Source organism: Giraffa tippelskirchi, chromosome 5, assembly GCF_054371585.1.
Source record: "Giraffa tippelskirchi isolate mGirTip1 chromosome 5, T2T-mGirTip1v1.2.pri, whole genome shotgun sequence".
NCBI classification, from domain to species: Eukaryota; Metazoa; Chordata; class Mammalia; order Artiodactyla; family Giraffidae; genus Giraffa; species Giraffa tippelskirchi.
In genome coordinates this window covers 166,879,636-166,900,888 of record NC_137279.1, presented here as the reverse complement: position 1 = coordinate 166,900,888, position 21,253 = coordinate 166,879,636, and the positions used below count along the sequence as shown (strand labels likewise).

At 36.2% G+C, this 21,253-nt stretch overlaps 1 protein-coding gene and 1 long non-coding RNA gene across 7 annotated transcripts in view; both read right to left on the bottom strand.

Annotated features, from left to right (window-relative positions):
- IFT25 (intraflagellar transport 25) overlaps nucleotides 1–21,253 on the bottom strand; it is a 30,937-nt gene that overhangs the window by 9,280 nt on the left and 404 nt on the right. For 3 of the 6 annotated variants that reach the window (XM_081485203.1, XM_081485207.1, XM_081485206.1), the window contains exons 2-3: nucleotides 12,045–12,115; nucleotides 11,234–11,346 (exon numbers count right to left, since the gene is read on the bottom strand). In XM_081485203.1, the coding sequence (XP_081341329.1) occupies nucleotides 11,234–11,346; nucleotides 12,045–12,115 (184 nt within the window). Of the gene's footprint in view, nucleotides 1–11,233; nucleotides 11,347–12,044; nucleotides 12,116–20,926; nucleotides 21,176–21,253 lie in introns of those variants that run through there. The other 3 variants (XM_081485205.1, XM_081485204.1, XM_081485208.1) reach the window with 3 other exon arrangements.
- LOC145504437 (uncharacterized) lies at nucleotides 16,605–21,133 on the bottom strand. The gene is made up of 2 exons (XR_014052203.1): nucleotides 18,975–21,133; nucleotides 16,605–18,445 (listed from the first exon to the last, which is right to left on the bottom strand). It is a non-coding gene; the product is annotated as an uncharacterized LOC145504437 (long non-coding RNA).

The following is a 21,253-nucleotide window of genomic DNA, read 5'->3' as shown; positions in this document are numbered from 1 at the left end:
GTTTTCATCTGCTTTCTGGTCATTCGTACAGTTTCTTTTGTGAAGTGTCTACTAAGTATTTTCTCATTTTTTAAAAAGTTCTTTCCATTTTAGAGGGTGGGACAAATGGACAGAGTAGAGAGCTGGACAATAAAAAAGGCTGAGCACCAAAGAATTGATGCCTTTGAACTGCAGTGCTGGAGAAGACTCTTGAGAGTCCGCTGGACAGCAAGGAGATCAAACCAGTCAATCCTAAAGGAAATCAATCCTGAATATTCATTGGATGATTGATGCTGAAGCTGAAGCTCCAGTACTTTGGTCACCTGATGCAAAGAGCCGACTCACTGGAAAAGACCCTGATGCTGGGAAAGGTTGAAAGCAAGAGGAGAAGGGGATGACAGAGAATGAGATGGTTGGATGGCATCACCTACTCAATGGACATCAATATGAGCAAACTCCAGGTAATGGTGAAAGACAGGGAAGCCTGGCATGCTGTAGTCCATGCGGGCGCAGAGTCGGATGTGACTGAGCGACTGAAGAAGAAGAAGCATGGAAAGATAAAAACTATGATATGTAAAATAGATAGCTAGTGGAAATTTGCTGTATGACTCAAGGAGCTCAAACTGGTGACAACCTAGAGGGTTGGGATGGGGTGGGAGGTGGGAGATTCAAAAGGGAGGGGAAATATGTACACCTATGGCTGATTCATGTTGATGTATGACAGAAATCAACACAATATTGTAAAGCAATTATCCTTCAATTAAAAATAAATAAATTTAAATGTTCTTTCCACTTTTACTACATACTTGTAGGAGTCCTTTGTCAGACATGTGTATTGTGAGCATTTTCTCCCGGTCTTCAGTTTGCCTTTTCATTTTCTTATTTGTTTTTCAATGAGCATTAGTCTTATTTTTGATGAAGTACAGTTTCATTACCCTTTTTTGGTTATAATTTTTGTGTCTTTATTAAGAAATCTTTGCCTACCTCATTGTCACAGAAGTACTTTCTTATGTTTTCTTTTACAAGCTTAAATATTTTAGCTTTGAATTTAGTTCTATGATCCATATAGAATTAATTTTTGTGTTTAGTATGAGGTAGGGGTTGAGGTTTACTTTTATCCATATGTTTATTCAGTTGTTCCAGCATCACATGTTAAAAGACTCTTTTTCCTATTAAATTACCTTAGTGTCTTATTCTAAAATTAAAGGACTAGTTATAGGTGTATGTATTTCTGCCCCTCCATTTTATTCCACTGATCTGTTTCTGTATCCTTTGCCTTTTGTTGAAAATTAATTGACTTTACATGCATGGATCTATTCTGGGCCCTCTAGTCTGTTGCACTGATCTATATAGTCTATCTTTACTAAAATGCCATGCTGTTTTGATTACTATGTATTTATCTTGAAATCAAATAATTTAAGGGGGGCAACTTTCTTCTTTTTCAAGATGTAACAAGATTACTTTTTCAAGATTAGTTTGCATTTCCATATACATTACTACAAGAACAACAAAGAGTCGTTTTAGGGAGAAACTGCCATTGTAACAATAATGAGTTTTCCAATCATGAATGCAGTATATCTTTTAATTTATTTAGTTCTTTCATTTCTCTCAGCAATGTTTTATAGTTTTGAGTGTAAAGATCTTGAGTGTCTTATTAAATTTATTAACTATTTCATGTCTATTTAACTGCTAATATAAATGGAATTTTAAAAAATTTCACTGTCTAAATGTTTCCTGCTAGTATATAGTAATACAATTGATTTTTGTGTATTAATTTTGCTAAATCCACTTATTAGCTCTAGCAGATATTTGTAGATTCCTTAAGGTTATGTAGATTCATATAATATGTGAACAAAGATGATTTTCTTTAAGTAGTCAACAGCCCCTGTTTTATAAACACACACACACACCCCTGGAGAAACTGAAACTCAAATAAATACTATGAATAGTTAAAAGGCTACTTCATCACAAGATACATGTTAAGAGGCCTCATTCCAAAACTTATTTTCCTTGTTGCAATCAAGAATAGGAACACTCTTTGGGGAAATACTGTACGGGTGCATTTTGATCATTATCCTCATTATAATAAATCTACTAATTTTCTTTTAAAAATTTTTATTTAATTTTAAAGGTTATTTTCCATCTACAGTTATTATAAAATATTGGCTATATTACCCATGTTGTACAATATATCCTTGAGCTTATTTTATATCCAATAGTTTGCCCCTCTCTTCTCTCCCTACTGGTAAACACTAGTTTGTTCTTTGTATCTGTGAGTCTGCTTCTCATTTTGTTATATTCACTAGTCCACTAAGTTTTTACATTCCACATATAAGTAATATCAAACTATACTGAACAAAAACAATTTTCCTTTCTTTTCAGCCTTTCTGATTTCTATGTCTTTTCTTGCCTTACTGCATTGGCCAAGACTTCCAGGACAATATTGAATAGAAATGGTGAGAACATCCTTGATTTGTTTCCAATCTTGGGGAGGAAGCATTTTTTGATATTCAATACAGGTGATTTGTAGTATTATATTAGTTTCAAGTATACAGCATAGTGATTCAATATTTTTATAGATTATACTCCATGTCAGGTTATTACAAAATAATGGTTACATTTCCCTGTGCTATACAAAATATTCTCCTTGCTTATCGATTTTATATGTAGTAGTTTGTATCTCTTAATCTCATACCCCTATCATGCCCCTCCCTGCTTCCCTCTCTCCACTTAAATCCACTAGTTTGTCTTCTGTATCTGTGAGTCTACTTCTGTTTTGTTATATACACTCATTTGTTTTATTGGGAAAGCACTTACTACTTACCATTAAGTTGAAAATTTTTAGTAGATGTCTTTATCAGACTGAGAAAGTTCCCTTCTCTTTTAATTTTTTGAGAATTGTTATCATGTTTGGATGCTGAATTCTAATGGTTTTCTGGAATGACCATATGATTTTTTTCTCTTGCTCTGGCAATACGGTAAATTACACTCAGTCTGTACTCCTGTGATAATATGGTGAATAGGCCAATCTTGCATTTTTATGATAAACTCCATTTGCTGAATTCAATTTATAATGGTTTTATATCTATGTTTATAAAGGATATTGTTTTTTAATTGTCCTTTCTTGTAACATCTTTGTAAGGTTTTGGGATCAGGGTTATGTTGTTCTCATAAAACAATTTTGAAAATGTTTCTCCTCCTCTGTTTTTGAAAGAATCTATGGAAGATTGGTACTATTTTCTCTCTAAACATTTTATATAATTTAATTTCTATAATTGATATAAGCTATTCAGATTTCTAAATTTCATCTTATGTCATTTTTATAGCTGGAGTTTTTCAAAGAATCTGTCCATTTCATCTAAGTTGTCAAGTTTATTGGCCTAAATTTGTTCTTGATATTGACTTACTATTCTCTTAGAATCTCTAATGATTGTTTCAATTCTGATACTGGTAATTTGCATTTTTTCTTTTTATTTTAGTCAGTCTTGCTAGAGGTTTATACCTTTTATTAATCTTTTCACATAATGAACTTCTGGCTTTGATAATTTTTTCTATTCCATCTATTTTCTATTTCATTGATTTCTGCTCTTATCGTTGTTATTGTTGTTTTCTACTTTCTTTTGGTATAATTTGCTTGTTGTTACCTAGCTTCCTAAAGTAGAAGTTATTGGTTTTTAAAACATTCTCCATTTTAATTTAAGTATTTATGCTATTACCTTCCTTTAATGCATTGATTTAGCTACATCTCACAAATGTGGCTACATATAATCTTTCACTATCATTGAGTTATAAATATTTTCTAATATCCCTTGTGATTTCTTTTTTGACCCATTGGTTATTTTGAAGTGCCATGTTTAATTTCTAAGTTTTCGGTGTATCTAGATGCCTTTCTGTTATTTCTTTCTAATTTAGTTACATAATAGTCAGAGAACATATTCTTTTCCTTCCCAGCTTAACTGAGATATAATTGACATGTAACATTATGTAACTTCAAGGTGTACAAACACTGTGTGTGAAAGTCGCTCAGTCATGTCCGACTCTTTGCAACCCCATGGACTACATAGTCGATGGAATTCTCTAGGTCAGAATACTGGAGTGGGCAGCCTATCCCTTCTCCAGGTGATCTTCCCAGACCTGGGATCGAATCCAGCTCTCCTGCATTGCAGGCGGATTCTTCACCAGCTGAACCACAAGGGAAGCCCGAACAAACACTATGATTTGATATAACACATATACTGTAAAATGATTACCCAATAAAGTTAGTTAACACATACATCACCTCACATAACTACCATTTTGGGGGAGAATATATTCTTTAAGATTTCAGTCTTTTGAAATTTATCGAGATTTATTTAATGGCCTGGTTCATTTCAGTGAATGTTCAATATACATGTATCATTGCTGATTATAATGTTCTATAAATGCAAAAGTCAAGGTAACCAATAATGTTATGTGGATCATCTAATTTTTACTATTTTTTTTGTCTAGCTGCTCTTTCATTCCTGAAAGATGTTAAAATCTCCAACACCTTGACTGTGAATCCAAAGACCATATATGTATTATTCCATTGACATGAAATGTCTGTATAAGCAAGTATATAGGGACAAAAGTAGACTAGTGGTTGCCTAGGGCTGGTGGAGAGAGGGGGTGGTTGTGAAGGGGTATGAGGTTTTCTTTTGGAATGCTGAAATGTTCTAAAATGGATTGTGCAGATGGCTGCATAATTCTGAATATGTTGGAAGCCATTGAATTGTATATCCTAAATGGGTGAATTTTATGGTATGAGAATAGTATGTCAATAAAGCTATTACAAAAAAGAAAAGAATAGAATTGGGGTCTCCTAACTCACAATTCTTGATTTTTTAATACTATGTTTAATATTTTACAATTTAATTTTATTTACATTTAAATGGTTTAAAATTTTATTCATTTAAGTTAAGTTTAATAATTTTTATTTGCCCTATGCTTTCTCTTGGGTGCTTTTAATGAACATGATCAATATAATAATACCAAAGATATATAGAGATGCACTTGGGTTTTAAAATAACATATAACTGAATCGCCATAATTAAGTATAATGACGTCTTTAAAATAGTAGTTTCCTTTAAAATAAGGCCTTATGGCTATTGACTACTCAACATCTATTATCTCTATGTGATAATAAGAAAAAAGTCATGGAATTTTTTTTCACAACTCTGAGTCAGGGACGGAGAAGGCAATGGCACCCCACTCTTGCCTGGAAAATCCCATGGATGGAGGAGCCTGGTAGGCTACAGTCCATGGGGTCGCGAAGAGTCGGACACGACTGAGCAACTTCACTTTCACTTTTCCCTTTCATGCACTAGAGAAGGAAATGGCAATCCACTCCAGTATTCTTGCCTGGAGAATCCCAGGGACGGCGGAGCCTGGTGGGCTGCCGTCTATGGGGTCGCACAGAGTCGGACACGACTGAAGCGACTTAGCAGCAGCAGCAGCAGCAGAGTCAGGAAAGGTGTTATTAGCCCCATTTTTCACCCCAGGAAACTGAGACTTAAAGAATAACATATATTCTTAGTCCAAAGTAACACACACAGTTCACTCACTCAGGAATTTTAACTGCAAATCTACCATTCTTCTACATTATGCGAAAGGAACCAATTCTCTCTCCTACTTTTTCTTAACTCATTTGTTTCTTGTGTAGAATTTGTCTCCTTTTCATTGATACGTTAAATACCAAGGGTCAAAAATAGAGTCAAGAGGAAGTAGAAATATAATCACTTTTAAAAACTATTTCTGGGGAAATTAAGAATTGGGGACACTGTCCATTAGGGGCATATTTATAGTATTGTTTTCTCCAAATAACTCTATGGTTACTTCCATTTAGATAAATCAACTTATGAGCAGATAATAAATTTTACTGCTGCTGCTGCTGCTGCTAAGTCGCTTCAGTCGTGTCTGACTCTGTGCGACCCCACAGACGGCAACCCACCAGGCTCTGCCATCCCTGGGATTCTCCAGGCAAGAACACTGGAGTGGGTTGCCATTTCCGTCTCCAATGCATGAAAATGAAAAGTGAAAGTGAAGTCACTCAGTCATGTCTGACTCTTCGCGACCCCATGGACTGCAGCCTACCAGGCCCCTCAGTCCATGGGATTTTCCAGGCAAGAGTACTGGAGTGGGTTGCCATTGCCTTCTCTAATAAATTTTACTATCTACCATATAAAGTCTATTTGTATTTGTTGGAAATGGATATGAATTAAGTCTCTGATATGCTCTGTTCAGATATCAGGTCAGTAACTACTTTATTCCATATAGTTTTCTATCAGTTCAGTTCAGTCGCTCAGTCATGTCCGACTCTTTGTGACACCATGGACCACAGCATGCCAGGCTTCCCTGTCCATCACCAAGTCCTGCAGCTTGCTCTAACTCACGTCCATCGGGCTGGTAATGCCATCCAACCATCTCATCCTCTGTCATCCCCTTCTCCTCCTGCCCTCAATCCTTCCCAGCATCAGGGACTTTTCAAATGAGTCAGCTCTTAGCATCAGGTGGCCAAAGTATTGGAGTTTCAGCCTCAACATCAGTCATTCCAATGAACACCCAGGACTGATCTCCTTTAGGATGGACTGGTTGGATCTCCTTGCAGTCCAAGGGACTCTCAAGAGTCTTCTCCAATACCACAGTTCAAATGCATCAATTCTTCGGTGCTCAGCTTTCTTTATGGTCCAACTCTCACATCCATACATAACTACTGGAAGAACCATAGCTTTGACTAGACGGACCTTTGTCAGCAAAGTAATGTCTCTGCTTTTGAATATGCTGTCTAGGTTTGTCATAGCTTTTCTTCCAAGGAGCAAGAATCTTTTAATTTTATGGCTGCATCTGCAGTCACCATCTGCAGTGATTCTAGAGCCCAAGAAAATAAAGTCTGTCACTGTTACCGTTGTTTCCCCATCTATTTGCCATGAAGTCATGGGACTCGATGACATGATCTTAGTTTTTTGAATGTTGAGCTTTAAGCCAGCTTTTTCACTCTCCTCTTTCACTTTCATCAAGAGGCTCTTTAGTTCTTCTTAGCTTTCTGCCATAAGGGGGGGGTGTCATCTGCATATCTAAGGTTATTGATATCTCTTCTGGCAATCTTGTTTCTATCTTGTGCTTCTTGCAGCCTGGCATTTCTCATGATGTACTCTGCATATAAGTTAAATAAGCAGGGTGACAACATATAGCCTTGACGTGCTCCTTTCCCAATTTGGAACCAGTCTGTTGTTCCATGTCCAGTTCTAACTGTTACTTCTTGATCTGCATACAGACTTCTCAGGAGGCAGGTAAGGTGGTCTGGTATTCCCATCTCTTGAAGAATTTTCCACAGTTTGTTGTGATCCACTCAGTCAAACGGAGAAGGCAATGGCACCCTACTCCAGTACTCTTGCCTGGAAAATCCTATGGACGGAAGAGCCTGGTAGGTTACAGTCCATGGGGTCGCGAAGAGTCGGACACGACTGAGCGACTTCACTTTCACTTTTCACTTTCCTGCATTGGAGAAGGAAATGGCAACCCACTCCAGTGTTCTTGCCTGGAGAATCCCAGGGATGGCGGAGCCTGGTGGGCTGCCGTCTATGGGGTCGCACAGAGTCGGACACGACTGAAGCGACTTAGCAGCAGCAGCAGCAACTCAGTCAAAGGCTTTGGAGTAGTCAATAAAGCAGAAATAGATGTTTTTCTGGAACTCTCTTGGTTTTTCGATGATCCAATAGATGTTTGCAATTTGATCTCTGGTTCCTCTGCCTTTTCTAAATGCAGTTTGAACATCTGGAAGTTCTCGGTTCACGAACTGTTGAAGCCTGGCTTAGAGATTTTTGAGCATTACTTTGCTAGCATGTCAGATGAGTGCAATTGTGTGGTAGTTTGAACATTCTTTGGCATTGCCTTTCTTTGGGATTGGAGTGAAAACTGACCTGTTCCATCCTTGTGCCACTGCTGAGTTTTTCAAATTTGCTGGCATACTGAGTGCAGCACTTTAACAGCATCATCTTCTAGGATGTGAAATAGCTCAACTGGAATTCCATCACCTCCACTAGCTTTGTTCGCAGTGATGCTTTCTAAGGCCCACTTGATTTGACTCCAGGATGTCTGGCTCTAGGTGAATGATCACAACATCATGGTTATCTGGGTTGTGAAGATCTTTTTTGTATAGTTCTTCTGTGTATTCTTGCCACCTCTTCTTAATATCTTCTGCTTCTGTTAGGTCCATACCATTTCTGTCCTTTATTGTGCCCATCTTTGCTTGAAATGTTCCCTTGGTATCTCTAATTTTCTTGAAGAGATCTCTAGTCTTTCCCATTCTGTTGTTTTCCTCTATTTGTTTGCACTGATCACCGAGGAAGGATTTTTTATCTCTTTGCTATTCTTTGGCACTCTGCATTCAGATGGGTATATCTTTCCTTTTCTCCTTTGCCTTTAGCTTCTCTTCTTTTCTCAGTTATTTGTAAGGTCTCCTCAGACAGCCATTTTGCCTTTTTGAATTTTTTTTTCTTGGGGATGGTCTTGATCACTGCCTCCTGTACAATGTCACGAATCTCTGCCCATAGTTCTTCAGGCACTCTATCAGATCTAATCCCTTGAATCTGTTTGTCACTTCCACTGCATAATCGTAAGGGATTTGATTTAGGTCATACCTGGATGGTCTAGTGGTTTTTCCCTACTTTCTTCAATTTAAGTCTCAATTTGGCAATAAGGAATTCATGATCTGAGCCACAGTCAGCTCCTGGTCTTGTTTTTGCTGACTGTATAGAGCTTCTCCATCTTTGGCTGCAAAGAATGTAATCAATCTGATTTCAGTATTGACCATCTGGTGATGTCCATACGTAGAATCAACTCTTGTGTTGTTGGAAGAGCATGTTTGCTATGACCAGTGCGTTCTCTTGGCAAAACCCTGCTATACTAAGGAGTTTTGTCTAATCTAAAAAATATTACATACTTATTCATTAGCATGGATTGATAAAGCTATACTATATATTATCCATTATGTGTAATAGCCAATCTAAATGATCTACAGACATACTCCCAAGAAAGAAAGGTCACAAAAAAGTGTAAGATAAATTAATATTACCTTGTAAATGTGATTTACCTCCAGTCAAAGACAAGAAGTGTTTTCAGGAAGATCGCCATTTCTGGCAAACAACTTAAGGTAAATTTCTATAGGTCTGTGACCCTCATAGCAGTTTCCACATTTATATCTCTTTTCTAAGGCAGAGCGGGGTTAAATAACTATTACCTGAATTTCAGAAAGTAAAAAGTTAAGGATTAAGAGGCATGTATATTAAGTTTTTTATTCAAACCTTAAGTCTGAGAAATTGGGAGTTAGAAGACATGAGTGTTAGTTTTGATTCTGCCACTTGCTTATCTGTGCGATTTTCAGAAAACCATTTTACCTCTAGTCATTTTTTTGTTGTCTTTATAATGTTTTTTTTTTTTTGGCCTCTTATTCCCCAAGCTTACTGTGAGGGTCAAACAGCATAACATCTATGAAACTATAAAGCTCTGTGCAAATGTACATTAACAGATGTATATATGTAAGTATGTGTGACTGTATGTGACTAATCTTTGATGATCTAATTCACAAGCTACTCAACAAATATTTTAAGACACTGTGGAGTCAAAGATGAAGAAGTCATAGTGTCATGATTTCTAGAAACTTCCAGTTGAGAGAGGAGTGGTACATTAAAAATAAATAACTATACAACAAAAGAATAAATAAGGTAATAGAAGTAAATATCAAATGCTACTGGAGCTAAACAATAAGGTAAAGCAGCCTACCTGAAGGAAGGGACAGATGTCAGAGAGGAGATAACAACTGGGCTTAAAGAACAGGTCCATTTACTAGAATTTTATCCAGATACATGGGCTTCACAATAGAACACAAACAGCCACAAGATCTATGTTACAACTGGCTCTGCTTTTAATAGTTAGCACTAGTACCTGACCTCTCTAGACCTCTCTTACCACAAGTCTAAATGAAAGGTTTAGATAAGATGAATGCATAATTTCTTCCTGCTCTAAAATTATATGATTCTATGAGTCAAACTCAGATCACTGTACAAATACCAAGAAAGAGAACTCAAGAGGGTAATAAAGTAGACAGAACTATTAAAAAAGGAGTTCTTCCTGGATGGATTTGGATGTTAATTGCTTAGTGAAATAAGTCAGACAGAGAAAGACAAATATTGTGAACCTCTTACATGTGGAATCTAAAAAATAAAACAAACTAGTGAATATAACAAAAAAGAAAGAGACTTACAGATAAAGAGAACAAACTGGTGGGGAGAGGAAATTGGGGAGCGGAAAGATAGGGTAGGGACTAAGAGGTACAAACTACTATGAATAAAATAAATAAGCTCCAAGGATATACTGTGTAACATGGCAATTATAGCCAAAATTTTATAATAACTATACATGAATATAAGCTTTAAAATTGTGAATCACTACACTGTACACCTGAACTTACATGATACTGTATATCAATTATACCTCAATTAAAATTAAAAATTTGTGTTTTTTGCTGCACCATATGACATGTGGGGTCTTAGTTCCCCAGCTAGGGATCAAACTCTTGGCCCCTATAGGGAAGCAAGGAGTAATAACCACTGGACCATGAGGGAAGTCCTATATACCTCAGTTTTGTTTTTATTTTTAAGGAGTTCTTCCATTTACCTTTTTCTTAGAACTTAAAAGTCTGAGAATGACATGTGTCTCTATCTAGAATAAGCTCTAGCACAGTGAAGAGTGATAACTGGAATGATATCAAGAAACTAAGAACTGAAAAATGCAGATGGATAGCAAGAAGTGAAGCATTCAATTCAGCAAAAATTGCTTAGACTAGAAAGAAAACAGGCAGTAGGTAGGAAGTTGTAATGTTTACGTTCCTATTTACCAATAAAAATTTGGAATAAAACCAGATATTAAAATGTATACTTCCAAAAAGTGAGATAGCTGTTGTTTGAAGTTTTGCCTTGACAGACCACATTTTAAATAACTATTTTCAGTAAATGTTCAGCTTAGGAATTATAAAGAAAACAATAAAAAACCTAAATACACGCAACTGAATTAGCTCCAGGATGGTACTAAAGTGGGTAATCAAGTAATTTAGTTCACCAAACATTTATTAAACTATGCTTAACAGTGCTAGTTGTTGTAAAATACGTAATCTCAATATTCATAGGCTTCACTGACCTAATGTTAAGACTTTAAGAAAGAATAAAAGAGTAACTCTTACCCATCAATCATATTTTCAGGTGGGTGTTTTTCATCACTTGATGTAGCTAAAATAACTTCAGTCCCTTCAGAGCTCAAACAAAGATCAACTTTTCTCATCGTAAGGTGTTTAATCTGCAAGTAAAACAGTAACAAAACGATAACAACAAAAACAACTTTTTTATTCTCTGAACTTCATCTGAGAAAAGGAAGAGACAGAAAGTCTGTTGCCTAGCACACAGCTTAATAACCAAGTTATTCAACCAGTGGGAGGGATTCTAGCATGTTTATTTACATAAGTAAACTTCTGACTTCTCCCAGGAATAATCTGTAAGATATGAGTATTTCCAATACTCTACTCCAGGAAACAAGTCCCTGACACTGACATAATTTTTCTGCTTCTAAAATTAAAAATCCTCAATAATTATCTGGAAACAGTTAATAAGCTAGAATAATATGACTTGGTAAGTTAAGATTTTAAAAAGTATTTGTATTGTTATATTTCTGAAATTTAAAAAGTGCAGAGCATAAAAATAGACTTTGTAGCTATTTATCCATACACTTATCAACTGAAGTAGTAAGCAACATTATTTAAATCTTAAAAAATACCTATCATCATTTTTTTAGCAGAAATGTGAAATAAGAGAGAAGGCAACTTCTCATTTATTTTTAAATTCTAAATCAGTCACTTGGTTCATGAACTTAAAGACATTTCTGTTGGAGAGTAACATTAGAAGTTTGATAAAAAAGCATATTGAAAAGATATTGTTGAGCTCTTCCATGAACCCTGGAGGGTAAGACAGAAGACCAGAGGAGATTACATCAAAACTCACCTTCCTACTTGATCTGCTGGTGATAGGGCACAGAGCAATATATAGATGCAAAGTGACAGTGAAAGCTGTATCTGTGAAGAATTAAAAAGATGAATAGTGTTTGGAAAAGAGAGAAAGGCTTCCAATACACTTCATATGCTGGCCCAAGTGTCTAACTTTAAAAAAAACACAACTATTTCAAATAAACAAGAGGGTACAGTGAATAGTACATATATTAAATAACTATATACCAACTTCCTAGATTTAATAAATGTTAGTGTTTTGCCATATGTACTTTTTATTGTCCTTCTTCCTTTCCTTGCCCAGTGGTAATAGCTATTCTGAAATTGGGGAATATTCTTCCTGACTATATTTTTATTTATTTATTGGCCATGCTCTGTGGCACGCAGGATCTTAATTCCCCATGAAGTGTGGAGTCTTAACCACTGGATCGCCAAGGGAGTCCCTGACTATTATTTTTATACTTTTATCATATATGGTCAAGAAGATCCCCTGGAGAAGGAAATGGCAACCCACTCCAGTATTCTTGCCTGGAAAATTCCATGGACAGAGAAGCCTGGTAGACTATAGGGTCAAAAGAGTGAGACATGACTGAGCAACTGAGTATACATCAGTATGGACTGTTCTTTTAAAATTTAGATGTTTTCATGGTGTATATATCCCTTGCTACTTGCTTTGTTCATTCAATATTATGCCTTCAAGATTTTATTATGTTGATGTAAATCTACTTTATTCATTTTAACTGCTATAAGATATTTCTCCATTTTTCTAATGATGGTTATTTAGGTCTGTTTCCAACTCTTTGCTATTATAAACAAATTTGTCATGCACATCTTTGTGCATGTATCCATGGGCACATGTGGGAGAAAATCTTTATAATAAAGCGTATTTTTCTTTGTAGAAGTAAAATTGTAGAAGTTTAGAATTGGTATATCTCCAAGTAAATAATTGATGATTGGTCTCTAAATCTAATACAGTATCACTTGCAGTGTATGAAAGTTTCTGTTCCCTCATATTCCCACCAACTTGGTATTGTTAGACAGTTTTGGTCAATCTCGTTGGTGTGAAGTGGTATCTCAACACGGTTTTAACTTGTATTTCCATGATTACTAATGAGGTTGAATACCTTTTCATGTTCACAGGCCACTCAGGCCTCTTTTTATTTGCTTTTTCTTATCTTTTGCTCATTTTCTATTGGATTTCTACTTTTCCTTCTGCCCTTTTTTGATTTGTAGAAAATTTTAAAACAAAATATCCTGGATACAAATACATTGTTATAGCATTGCAAATATCTTCTATACTATAGGTTGATTTTTCTTTCTAACTTTGTTTTTTGCTGTCATTTTTTGTGTGTGTGCAAGAGCTCCTCCTCCATCATACACAGCTTCTTTGTTTTTGAACTACAACATACATACAGAAAAGAACACAAATCATAAGTATATGGTCCAATAGATTTTCACAAGGTAAACACACCCAGTTAACCACCACCCAGATAAAGGAACAGAGTGTCACAAGCACTTGAGACAGGCCCTTCTGATGTCCCTTCCTAGTCACTACCCCTTTCTCCTTCCCAAAGGTAGCATGGTCCTTATTTCTAACACAATAAGTTTTGCCTTAACTTCATGTAAATGGAATCATACAGTTGGTGCTCACTTATATCTGGCTTCTTTCACTCGTCATAATGTGTCTGAGATTTACCCATGTTGTCATATGTAGCAGAGTTGAAGTGCAACTGAGTATCCCAGTCCCCACCCAGCTCAACTCCAAATAAGATCAAGGAAATCAACCCCTAAGTGGAGTTTCACAGGAAACTGGGCGTGAGCTAAAAAGCAAAAAAAGGTTTCTATGGTCTTGGGTACTTAGATTAAGCTCTGATGAAGGAAGGAACTGATCTCACTCTCAAATATGTGAAATCCGAGGTAAGCTGAAACTATTAAAATAAAACTACAACTTGATCCAATCCTAGTATAACCCTTAGTTGGGCTGATGTGATCTCTTATCCTAGCTATTGGACAAAGAAAATGTTGTGTTCTCTCTGGGAAAAAAATCACCTACTTCAGTATCTGTTGCTCTCAAGCACAGTGTCAAACACACAAAGTCACTTGAATAGCACAGGGAATTATAACCATTATCTTTTAATAACTTTTAATGGAGTTATGTTATAACTTATAATCTATAAGAATACTGAACCACTATGCTATCCATCTGAGATTAAAATAATTTTGTAAATCAACTATACTTCAATAAAAAGTAAAAAATAAAACCTTTTCTAAAAACAAAAACTTAGCAAAAAAAAGTCATTTGAAGCAGATCTACAGATGACCCAGGTGCTAGAATTATAACTTGACTAGCAAATTCAGTGATAAGATGGACAAAATGGGTGAACAGAAAGGGAATTAGCAGAGAAATGTAAACTATTAAAAGAAACATAATGGAAATTCTAGAACTGAAAAAATATCATATCTGAAATAAAGAATTCACTTGATGGGTTTTAACATCATATTAGATACAACACAAGAAAAGGTCAGTGAACTTTAAAAGACAGGTCAATAGAAATAATCTAATATGAAACAGAGTAGGGGGAAACTGAAAACAGAGCATCATGTACCTGTGAAACAATATCAAGTCTGAAATATCAATACATGTAATTAAAATCCCAGAAGAGGAGGACAAAGAGGATAATATAGACGAATAATTTAAGGTGATATGGCTGAAAAATACCCAAAATCTATGAAAGACATAAACCCACAGATCCAGGAAGTTCAGTGAACCATAAGTTGGATAAATACAAAGAAGATCCCACCAAGGCACACCTTAGTTGACTGCTGAAAATTAAAGAAAGAGAAAAAATTTAAAGCAGTCAAGCAAGAAACATCTTATATGCAGGAAAACAACAAGAAGAATCAAAACTGACTTCTTATCATTACCAGTGGAAGCCAAAAAACAATGGAATGACATCTTTGATGTGCCGAAAGAAAAAATATAGAATCTTATATTCAATAAAAATATCCTCTAAAAGTGACAGCAAAATAAAGACAAAAACTGAAAATATTTGTTACCAGTGCAAAGAGGTGGACACAACTGAAGTAACTTAGCACACACGCAGACCCACAGTACAAAAAATATTAAATGAAGTACTTGATGACTCTTAGTTGAATTCTGGATCTGTGGGAAGGAATGAAGAGCACTAAAGATGGTAAATATATTTATTTCTAAAATAAAGAATATTATTAAAATTTCTAAAAGACTACTGACTAGGGGACTTCCATGGTGGTCCAGTGGTTAAGACTCCATGCTTCCACTGCAGGAGGTGCAGTGCTTTTTTCAAACATTCTTTTTTCCTTTTTTTTAAAAAATCTGTTGGCTGTACTACACAGAATGTGGGGTCTCAGCTCCTTGACCAGAAATCAAAGCCATGCCCTGCATTGAAAGCACAGAGTCTTAACCACTGGACTGCCAGGGAAGTCCCAAGGGGGCACAGGTTTGATCCCTGTGTGTCAGGTTATTAAGATCCTGCACTGCTGTGTGGTGGGGCCAAAAAAATAAAAGACTACTGACTGAAGTAAAAATAATATCAAGGACCAGTAGAAATTTAACAGATGAAAGTAATAGATACAATAATAACACAAAAGAGAAAGACAAATGAGGCTGCACTTTTTGTAAAGTACTTTTGTAAAGTTCTAATGTTGAACATGAAGTGATATGCTATTAATTCAAAGTACAGTAATATGGTGAGGATACATGTTATAATCCTAGAATTAGGACAATGCAACCACTAAAAAAACATAAAGAGTTATAGGAAGGAGGTCAACAGAGAAGAAAAATTGGAATACCATCAAATATTTGATAAATCTGAAAGGCAGAAAAGAAAAAAAGAATTAAGATGGGACAAATTGAAAATAAATTACTAGAAGACAGATATAAGTACAAATACACAGATTATTCCATTAAATGTTAGTAAATCAAATACTGTATTATCAGATTGAAGGAAAAAAAACAACCAAATACCCTTTTCAAGAGACATACTCTAAATAAGAAAGTAAAAGGACAGTATAAGGTAGAATAAAATCTTAGTATCTCATCAGGTAAATTCCCCTATTTAAAACCAAATGTTTTTTGGTTCTCTCCTTTATACATTATTACAAAGTTTTATTAAATTATATTAAAATATTTTTTGAGATGTGGATTACATCCATTATAGAGCAAATTCAATCTGCTGTGGATTCAATTCCATTATAGACTAAATTGGAGAGAAGAGACATGTTTATGATAATGAGTTTTCAAATACTTGGATCTGGAATATCTTTTCATTAAGACGTCTTTTAAGTCCTTAAACTATATAGTTTCCTACAAACATATCTTCACCTATATTATAGGTTTCACTCTTAGACACCTTATGGTTTCCATTATTACATAAATGGGATCTTAAAAGAAAACTATTTTTTTAAAAGTCTTATTCTTTACCATACAAGGAATATTTCTAACATTTCACCATTAAATGGGATGCTTACTGAAGATTTCTGTCAGACACTGTTCACTGGGTTACAGAAATTCCTTTAGTTTGTTTGTTTTTTTTTTTCTTTTAAACACAAATGAACACTGGATTTTATCAAATGCTCTAACATTTACTAAAGTGATCATATAGATGTTTATACATGTTGCTAATGTGATAAATCAAGATTTTTCTAATGTTATAGCGTTCCCAGCTTATAGCATAAAATCTATCTACATGGCCAAGGTATAATATTAGTATTTTTATCCATAGTTGGATTTAGTTTGCTAGTATTTTTAGAAATTTTGCAAATATATTTCTAAGTGAAATTTGCCTATAATTTTTGTTGTTGTTGTTATTTAGTCCATGTCTGGATTTGGAATTTAGACTGTACCCCTAACATAAAGAAGTCACAGAAAGTTTCCCTTATTTTTCTGTTTGCTAGGTTATTGGATCCTATAAGTCTAGTAATGTTTGTGTGTAGATTTTTTTTATTATTTCACCAGTTCTTTTCAGGCTTTCTATACCTTCTTGAGTCAATTTTGAAATTTATATTCTGACAAAATTATCTATTTCTTCCTAGTTTTGTTTATTGGCACGAAGTTCATTTTCTATTGTAATTCTATTGATAAAATCTAGTATTGATACTATTAAAAAACTGGGGTAAGATTGGTCAAGAAAAAAGGTATATATGCTAATATGTTTTTATTTTCCTTTTTTCTTGCCAACTTTATAACAGCTTTTAATACTATTAATACCAGGGAACTGGTTTGCATGAACATTGTTAACCCTTAGTTTGAGGACAAGAAATCTGGTAAATTCCTGGAAATAAAGATTGAGGTACTTGGATATTTTCAACAAAATTCTAAAATTACTAAATTTTATTGCTATTAAAAGCATGGCTTTGAAAATCTAAACAAGAAAGTAGCAAAACTGGAAAGCAACAGTAACATTAATTCAAAAGTTATACCAAACTTATATATTTCTTTTTGTTTGTTTGATAGAGTTACTACCTATCACAGATATTTCTGAACATTTCAACAAACTTCAGACCAGGTATCTCAAGATACCCTGTGGACTAGACGAATAAACATGGATGGGTGATAGGCAGTACTTTAGGTAGATATTTATTTCTCAGAATGGTTATACTCAAAGAATAATGATTAATGGAACAGAATGAATTGTGAAGACCTCTATGCTTATCGCATTCAATATTTTTATTCATTAAGGATGGAAAAAATGTTTATCAATGTTGCAGATGACACAAAGCTGGGATGTCAGCTAATATGCTAGATGACACAATTAGCACACAAAAAGATCTGAGCAAGCTAGAAAGATAGACTGCAATGAATAAGATATTTAATAAGAATAGTAAAGGCCTATACTCAGACTTAAAAAAGTCAATCACACCAGGAATGGTCTTGATCAGGGATTGGCAGACTACTGCCTGAGAACCCTGACATCTGTTTTTGTATGGTCCATGAACTAAGAATGCTTTTTACATTTTAAAATATTTTTCAAAATAAAAATATTTTGTGCCACATGAAAATTATATGAAATATGAAATGCATACAGTTCAGTGTCCATGGATAGTTTTATTGTAAATGGCCACACACATTCATCTGTAGACTGTCTGTGGCTACTTTTGTGCTATAGTGACAGAGCAGAATAGCTGTGACAAATCATAAGGCTCATAAAACCTAAAATATTTATTATCTGGCCCGTTAAGAGGAAAAGTTTGCCAACCTTTCACCTATACGTATAAAAGGTAGAGGATCAGTTGACTGCAAACTCACTATAAGGCAAGAGGGTACTGTATCTACCCCCAAAGGCAAAGGAATGTTACTTTAAATTGTATTAACAGAGTTATGAAGGAACTATATTCTATCAAAATCTTTGAGAACCGGTTCTACTGAGATGGATGAAACTGGAGCCCATTATACAGAGTGAAGTATGCCAGAAAGAAAAACAACAATACAGTATACTAATGCATATATATGGAATTTGAAAGATGGTAACGATAACCCTATATGCGAGTCAGAATAAGAGACACAGATGCATGGAACAATTTTATGGACTCTGAGGGAGAAGGTGAGGGTGGGACGTTCTGGGAGAATAGCATTGAAACATGTATATTATCGTATGTGAAACAGAACACCATTCCATGTTCGATGCATGAGACGGGGGCTCAGGGCCGGGGCAATGGGATGACCCAGAGGGATGGGATGGGGAGGGGGGTGGGTGGGGGGTCCAGGAAGGGGAACACATGTGGACCCATGGCTGATTCATGTCAATGTATGGCAAAAACTATTACAATATTGTAAAGTAATTAGCCCCCAACTGAAATAAATAAATTTATTAAAAAAAATAAATAAAGTTTGTTTTGGCTATGAAAAAAAAAAAAAAAGTAATGCAAAAAAAAAAAAAAGAAAGAGAACCAACTAAGGGCCAGGGACTGTGCTAGTAATGCAAAGATACTATGTAGTAATCTTTCACTATGTAACCCTAAGACAAAGATGGTGACTAAGACTTGGTTTTTGCCTTTAAGCTCAGAGTCAAGGAAGATGGCCAAACATGAAACTAATAATTTGCTATGTGCAAACAGTGTGATCCACATCTAGAACACTGTGTTCAGTTCTAGACAGTACAACTTAAGCAGGACATTGCCAGGCTTGATATTGTTCAGAGCAGAACAAAAAGTTCATGATGATCTATAAACTATGTTAATATGGAGAAAGCTGAAAGAATATTGTTTCAAGAAGAGCTAATTTAGTGAAAGAAATGTGACTATAAGTTTTAATACCACAAGGATTCATAAATAGAACGAGGATTAGAATGCAACTCTAGTATGAATTTTAAGAAGACATGATAGATATAAGAACTTTCCTACAAAGTGGATTTTTAATCTTTCCCACCCTTTAAAGTGTCCAAGACGCCTAAGTGATTCTCTGGGAAGAAAGTCACACTGGAGTTCCTTCAGCTGGAACCAAATTCCAGAACACGGAGATGATGAAACTGAAAGCCAGAGAAAGACGGTGGGCTTCAGCCTGTTGTCCAGCGGTTCTCAATTGGACTGGGCATGATTTAGCCCCCTCAGGGGACATCTGTCCATTTCTGGAGACAGTCTGGCCGTCATACTGGGGGCCGTGTGTTAGTCGCTCAGTTGTGTCCAACTATTTGCGACCCCATGGACTGTACTCTGCCAGGCTCCTCGGTCCATGGAATTCTCCAGGCAAGAATACTGGAGTCGGCAGCCATTCCCTTTTCTCGGGGATCTTCCCTACCCAGGAATCAAACTCTGGTCTCTTGCATTGCAGGCAGTCTTTACATCTGAGCCACCAGGGAAGCCCATAGTGGGGGGATGGGGTGATGCTACTGTCATCTAGTAGCATTTGGGCATTTCATGATGCTACTAAATACCCCATAATGCACAGGACACTCCCCCAAAACAAATAATTATCTGACTGAAAATGTGACTAGGGTAGAGGTGGGAAAGCCCTGCGGTAATCTATTTGGGGGTGGAAACGTGGGGGTTGGAGACTTGTAAAGCAAGGAGAGAACTTGCTTTACAAAAGCGTTATTTTAGGGAATTATATCTAGCATTGATGTGCATGTAGTAGATGAATAAGGAAGAGAGTGTAATCTCCAAATGTTTTCTTCTAACCTCATATTCTTACCACCTAAGTTGTCTGAAGAAAGCAAACTTTAATACAAAACTCATTTCATACCTCCTATAGCCACCAATATCCTTCCTTTTTCCTCTGTTGTGTGGAATTATTCAAATAACAAGTTAAGAAGTGGCAGAATTTGGGTTCACTTTAAAGCTTTTTTGTTGTGGTTAACGAGAAAGAGGCAAACCAGTCCCAAAGAAACCCAAAAAAGAACTCAGCAGATATGCTACTTCCATAAACTCCAAAATGCAGGTTCAGGATGTAGTCTAACTTCTCATCCTGGGAGGCCTTACTTAATTCGTGTTCACTCAGGGCCTCAGTTCATTAAAGGCGGTGAACTCTGGGATGCCACCCTTTGCATTTTTAAAATTCCCTGACCCTGGACTTCCTTGATGCCTATCCTCCTCTAAACCCAGTGCCACTTAGCCACTCTTTCACCTCTAGTTTAAAGCCATTTCAAGACCTCCAAGAGCCCCAAACACATACTTTTGGACGCCCAGCCCCAATTACATGAAATATACGAGCCCACATCCTATTAATACATCACATATAACTCTTAAGTATACGGGTTACGTTCCAGTTGATAGGTTACATCTTGATACATTTATTAATTTCGATTCGGAATTGATTTCCCCTTTTGCGGGGAGTCAAAACATTATTTCTGCCTTCCAAAAAGTTCGTGGGCTGCCACTACTGTCTCCAGGACTCAGAGAACAGACCTGCGTCAGGCTTCCACCATCCGGGTCCCCTCAGCACCCGCCCGCCGTCCTCCGCCTCCTCTCCGCGCGTCTCCTCACAATAACCCGCTACGCTCGGTCGCTCCCTCCCCCACCAGCATCCCCCTCTTACGACCTCGTCCAGCCAAGATCCCACCTCCCCCAGTGCTGGCCGCACCGCCCTACTCGCCTCAGCTTCCGGTTAGCTCCAAGCTCGCGGAACGCGGAGAGTCGGGATCTCCCTACAGCCCCGCCTTCAGCCCCGCCCCCTCCCCCCCATCTCCGCAGGCCTCCAAGGACTTCGCTGGCGAGCAAGTCCTATTCCCGGCT